The 7,026-nt window shown below is 33.8% G+C and overlaps 1 protein-coding gene across 1 annotated transcript in view; it reads right to left on the reverse strand.

Moving 5' to 3' along the window:
* The window catches only part of BNIP3 (BCL2 interacting protein 3), a 19,226-nt gene extending 12,200 nt beyond the window's left edge, over window positions 1–7,026 (reverse strand). The window contains exon 1 of the mRNA XM_013323508.1: window positions 6,776–7,026. Within this exon, the coding sequence (XP_013178962.1) occupies window positions 6,776–6,815 (40 nt within the window). The 5' untranslated portion in view covers window positions 6,816–7,026. The remainder of the gene's footprint in view (window positions 1–6,775) is intronic.

Raw genomic sequence — 7,026 nt, forward strand, 5'->3', positions numbered from 1 at the left:
GTAAAGTCAAAATATCGTATGTACATTTTTTCGATGTGAGTGAGGGGATCCATTGGGCTGCAACCTGCACGTATCTCAAACAATTTGCTTCGTCCCACGTGTTTTTACTTGATAGCTCAAAATACAATGTCAATAGTTGTGATATAACTGATTCGGGATTATTACAGTCTCTGAAATTAATAGCCTCCAGTTGTTTTACTAGTAGGTAAAAGTTTTTATCCAAGTTTTTATTGCGAATTCCAAATTCTAAATGATTTTTGCATTCATCATAATTCTTGTTAAGTTTTGGTACTAGACACAATTCAATGATTTCCTCTATTTTTCTGAAAGTATTCATTATTGTTGCAACTCTTATTGTACATCAATTCTTATAAATTTATTTATTTACAAATAATACACTGCAAAAATACGATGACATTTACTATTAATTTAATTAATGAAAAAAATAAAAAATCATTGTTTAAAAATTGTACCAGGATACCATGAAGCTCAAAGAGTTCTACTGCCTAAAATCGAGACTAAAATAAACTAATAGATAATCTATCAAAAAACACACGAAACGCTTAATCCAAATATTTAGTTTGGTAAAATTAGCGCCACTTTGTGACAATATTTGAAAACAGTAATACGACCTATTAAAGATAAGCTACATACGTTTATGATCGCCTAGTACAAATATTTAAAAGACTTTACGTAACAAATACTCCGGTTACATTGTAAACCGGACGACATGGCTTTCGACAGTTTATAATTTAACGATCGTTAACTAATTACTATGACAAAAACATTTTTTTAGTTCAAGTTAAAAAAATGGATCGATCACGTGACGTTAACGATACGACATATCGTTGATTGTAAAAATAATTAACTAATCGTCCTTTAATTTGCTAATCCATTATTATGAATCTGTTAGCTTAAGAAAATGACAATTTTAAATAATTATAGTCAGACCATGAAATTTGAAAACCTACGCCATATTGCATAAAATATGGATTAACAAGCTGTCGCCCGCGAATGCCTCCGCACGCAATTAAAAAAACTTAATTTGAGCGTCATGCATGCAGTCGTTCTGGAGATACATTCAAACAAACATCCAATCCATACATCCAAACTTTCGCATTTATAATATTAGTAAAATTACTTAGCGGAAAGAAAGTTGTGTAATAAATGGCTTACGAAATGACTTCTTGACCAATGCATATTAAAGGTGATACCCCATCTCGACTTCTAAAATATCCTTCATCGGCTGTCAAAGGGTTAAAAACATGTGTTTAATATGTCAAACTATATTCCTTATGGTATAATACATTTTTTGTCTTGTATTCTTGAATAAATGTATCGATACAAGTGTTTCAACAATGAAAACACTTCGTTAAACATCATATCAGCTAACAATCCAAACATGCTTACCACAAATAAAAGCTAGCGTGAATATAATTCAAAATTAAATTACCAGGAGAGTAGCAATAGAAAGAGCCAACTTTAGATATTTACTACGCAGTGTAGACGACAAATTGCTTATCCATGTACACATATTTACATAATATATTTGTATTTACATAATGGTTATATGAATATCACGTATGTTTACATTAGAGTTAGACCAAATACATTGTAAATAGCTTTAGCTACTATAGTAAAATTGTTACATAAATGAATCTTTGACTATTAAAAGACTGGACCTGTTAAACGCGCCCGCTGTCAAATAAACAGAACAAAAACTCTTTATGTGTTCTTCCAGACTCTGTTCTACATCTATGACAAATTTCAGAGAGATCCGTGCAGACAATCTGGAGATAACTTCCAACAAACATCCATCTATCCATACATCCAAACATTCGCATTTATAATCTTAGTAAGATAAGTAAGATTAGCTAAAATAAGTGAGGACGGAGTTTTAACAATGATTTAAGTGCCTTTTTTATAGATTTTGATAAACAATAAATATTTGGCAATACAACACAGTCATTGACCGTACTCTGCCGACCTTGTTGCGTTAAAACGATTGAATCTTCCTGCTTACATGAACTGAATACCAGGGGCACATAAATTGTGAGTAACGACACAAAGGAGAAAACATATATGACTAACTGTCGTCCGAGACTACGTACACGCGTCTTTTAATAAAAAAAAAACTTAATTAGCAGTCTATGTGTTCTTCCAGACTATGTTCTACATATATGCCAAATTTCAATCTAAATCACCTTCATCTTTATAATATTAGTAAGACTTATGGAGCGGTTTTTATAATAAAATATTTATCGTTGGTTTCTGAGACAAAAATCTCTGTATAAAACATATCGTTGTCCCTGTCTTTTATAACAAAGATTTTGGTCTTAGAAACCCACGGTTGAATCATTCCTCTCAACAAAGGAATCTATCGATTTGTAAGTACCAGGCACACATAAGTTCAATGTCTGAGTATACGAAAAACGATTAGGGGTTGTTTGAGTCGAGTTCATTTCAGCAAGGCCAAACACCCTCGACCGTCTCGCCGTCGCATGTCACTGACCTTGTAAGTACGTAGAATATACGATAGCGTCATGATTGCCTGGTACTATAAAACTGGGGATGAAAGTTTTGTCTGCAACTTTTGTTAATAAATCTTACTATTTAAATGGATGTTTGGATGTATGGATGTTTGTTAGACTGAATTTTTACACAGATATAGTCTGGAAGAACACAGGTTACTTATTAAGTTTTTTTTAATACCGCGCGGACGGAGACGCGGGCGACAGCTAGTTTATAAATAAATGCAAACGTTGGATGTATGGATGGATAGCGGTTTGTTAGAAGATATCTCCAAAACAGCAGTGTGGGTCTGGCTGAAATTTTACATAGATGTAAAAAATAGTCTGTAAGGACGCATAGGCTGCTATTTAAGTTTTTTTTGTTTCCACGCGGACGGAGTCGCGGTCGACAGATAGTTTATAAATAAAATCGGGGAGAACATAACTAAAATAAATTATTTAAAACATTGTTTGTACCAAACAAGTAAATACATAAATTAAACATTTAAAATGGAAACATTTTAGAATATCTCCCACCTTTATTTAAAGATTTAAGATGGGATATAAAATAACTTAACTTAGGGTAGGCTCCGAGCCCCTCGGTGGGGACGTATACTGAGCTGATGATGATGATGATGATGATAAAATACCTTATATACTGGAAGAGACAATGCCAAGCTTTCGCTATTACACAAATCTTACTAATATTATAAATGCGAATGTTTAGATGTATGTTTATTAGAAGGTATCACCAGAACGACTGCATGGATCTCGCTAAAATTTTGCATAGATGTAGAACATAATCTGGAAGAACACATCTACAATTTTTTTTATTCCACTTGAACTCGCGGGCAAAAGCTAGTAAATGCATACAGAAAGAAAATTGTAAAACTTTTTCCTTGGCCTGTTTTAACATGCAGCGAAATTTTTGACAGTGGTAGAGCCCGCTTTAATATCTTCACACGAATTGTCCCGGCTCGCCCGTTGAAATACCACGACCACACAGAAGACAGGCGTCAAGTGGAAGAAATTCCAAGTACAGTCTGATGAGTGTGCGTCCCGGAGGCCTAATTTAGTCTTCTTTCCCTTCCCACCCTTTTTCTTATAAGGAAAGGATGGGAAGTGGAAGTGGACTTTCCGGATTCCGGAGAGGATGCATGAAAAGGGAAAATACTTTCTTTCTGTGCATCTTCTCCTCCGTCGATTAAAGGTAGGCAACGCATATGCAATTGCGTATGTCTATGGGCAACAGTCACTTCGCTACCTCAGCGATTTCAGGTAGTCGCAAGCTCGTCTGCCACTTTATGATATAAAAAAAAATCCATGCATGTGGTAAATCTATCAAACACCAATGCATATGTGTGTACATTAATATTTGCTTTAATTCGGCAAACATATGTAGGCTTAAGAATCACTTAAGAATCACTGAAAGTGTAACTTCTTGTTGAGACATACAGTAAAGGTCAATAACCATATTATATTGATAAGTTATCTATATTTGTATTTAAAACTTCCTTATTGTAAGTCAAAAGACCTTCTAGATTATCAGATAAAAATATTCATTGTCATAGAGATTTGCAGAGTTGTGCGAAACAGCTAAAAACATCTAAAACTAGTCGAAAAAATGACTACACTGTCGTTTACGCAGTAGCCAAGCAAGAATATTTGTGTCAATCCCGTCTTTTCAGTAAACTGCGACTCCATCCGCTCGAAATTAAAAAAAAAAACAAAAACTTAATAAGTATAATAACATATTTGTCCTTCCAGATGTTATACATCTATGCTAAATTTCATCGAGATCCATACAGCCGTTCTAGAGATAACTTCTAACAAACATCCATCATCTAGGTATACCGGATCTAATATCCGGACAGACCTGCCAGTTTGACCGGACGAGTAAAAGGCCGGACACCCTACATTACACCGGACATTCGTTTGCGAAATGATAAAGCTAAACACCGATTTTGGCCGGACACATTGGATGGGTGGGCTACACTAATTAAGTTTTTTTTATATATCCACGCGGACGGAGTCGCGGGCGACAGCTATTTTATAACGATACAATAGCGATGGTCACAAATATTCTACTAAACAGCATCGTATTGATTTTTATGTACCAGTTTTTAATAATAATTTCCACTGCTAAATATGAAGGCCACCTAATCATGCCTTATCATCAAGCTATGCCCACGTACATAAGTTTCAATGATAATATCAGCCTATCGACAAATGTTTGAACGTTAGAAGCACTAATGGATAGGCGATTGCATGGAACAGTTTTTATAATGTCCCTTAAACGCGCCTATTGATGTTACGTTATTGTTCTATTATTAGTTCAAATAAGCACAAAATCCTATGACTTATAGCCTATCCATTTATAAAGGTCAGTGATTAGAAAGTAATTCCAGAATGCATGGATCTCGTTGAAATTTGGCACACATATAGAACATATAGGCATTTTCTTTTTTAATTACGCGCGGTCGGAGTCGCGGGCGACAGCTAGTATATAACCTTACTAATAATATAAAAGCGAATGTTTAGAAGGAAGTTTGTTAGAAGGTTTCTTCAGATCGTGCATGGATCTAGGTGAAATTTGACATAGACGTAGAACATAGTGTGGAAGAACACATAGACTACTGTTTTTTTTTTTAATTTCGCGCAGTCGTAGTCGCGGGCGACAGCTAGTTAGTTAAACACGTAGATATTCATGTTTGCCTGGTACCCGTATACCAATAGACTGAAATATGTACATCAATTTAAAACCTAAATTGAATAATAATAGGTCCTAAAAATAACTTGGTAACCAGGTCTTCGTACTACAATTTATCAATTGTAACGAAATTGATACGAGCAATTTAGTCTGCTTGGGGTCTTTTAGGTCACCAATTTAATCTTTATCAAATACTAACAGTTGCCTGCAACTTCGTCCTCACTGAATTAAAAAAAATCTATCATGAAACTAGCTGTCGCCCGCGACTCCGTCCGCGTGAATATATAAAAAAACTTAATAAGTATAGCCTATGTGTTCTTTCATACTATGTTTTATATGTATGCCAAATTTAATCGAGATCCGTTCAGCCATTCTAGAGATATCTTCAAACATTTGCATTTATAATATTAGTAAGTTAAATGCAGCTCTTTAAGGCATAAATTCGATAAAAAAAATGAATAAATAGTATCCTATGTCCGTCTCCTGGCTCTAAGCTACCTCCTCACCAATTTTTAGGCTTATCAGTAAAGCCGTTCTTGATTTATAAATAGTGTAACTAACACTTTCTTATATATATATATAGATTGTCTGTGGTCTGAACAGTGTAGTTTCCTAACAGTGGAAGAATAATTCAAGAAACCGCAATATTTTACTTGTTAATAGAGATTTCTCTCTAACCCGAGTTTCTTGCTTATAGTCATCTTTTGGAACATGACTCTCACTTAAAGAGGTTTCTTGCTTATCCAGGTTTAACAGTATTATTCATATGTTGCAGAACTATAAAATTTTGTAGGTGTAAGAATTTTTTAAATCAGCTCCTTAGTTTTTAAGTATTGTAGACTGTACATTAATTTGCATAAGTAAAATTAACCTGCTGCTTACATTTTACTGTATGCAAAAACCGTGTTACCATACAAATGAGTAATATATTCATTCTATTAAAAATAAAATATCTCCAACTTTTTATACCATTAATAAAAAAAATAACTACACTTAGGTATCTGCTAAAGTAATGATTACATTACCCTGAGTATGGGACTATGTGTGAGACTATATAAATGGTCATTTAAAATATTTAAAAAAAAATCTTCATAATAATAATATTTTTTTTATCTGTGACATAATTGTAGCATAAATTAAAAACGACTTTTGCTTATGAATAAAAAAAAAATTGTTTGTCAAACAAAAACCTCCTTCGATCGATATTCAAAGTACCAGGCGAGCAGAAATAAAGAGAATGTCGAATATTGTTTTTTTTTTAAGTTTTACCACAATCATGCCAATAGAAAACAGGTTTTAAAAGGATTTCTCTCACAATTAAAAGCTAGTAAAAACAGTGTGAGTCATTAAAGATCGGACTATATTTCGCGACGTAATATCTATACTTGCAAATCAAGGACATAAACAAAGACATCTGTTGTGAAATGTTTAACTGCGTAGTATCCATAGATTGCATTGTTGATTACGGAAACGCAGTTACCATCCTTGATACGAAACTTGTAAATCTAGTTTCGTCATACTTTTTTATTGTTTATTTACGAATATAAAAACTTACCGCTCAAATCTTCGATTGTGTTCAACTTGCGAGCAGCCATTTTCGCAAATAAAATAGGCACAGCACTTGATAATGTTAGTATTCGATTATTTTACACTGTTTAAAGGATGTTTTCGAATATTTTCGCGGAAATAGACAGTTGGATGTCCAACAAGCGACTTCTATCAAAAGCCACCAAAAGCCTTTGTTTTCTGTTTTGATTTAGAATTCGCTTTGTGACAGTAGCGCATTTCTCTTTTCCCGTATGATTA

This window comes from Papilio xuthus, unplaced genomic scaffold (genome assembly GCF_000836235.2).
Source record: "Papilio xuthus unplaced genomic scaffold, Pxut_1.1 DF825355.1, whole genome shotgun sequence".
NCBI classification, from domain to species: Eukaryota; Metazoa; Arthropoda; class Insecta; order Lepidoptera; family Papilionidae; genus Papilio; species Papilio xuthus.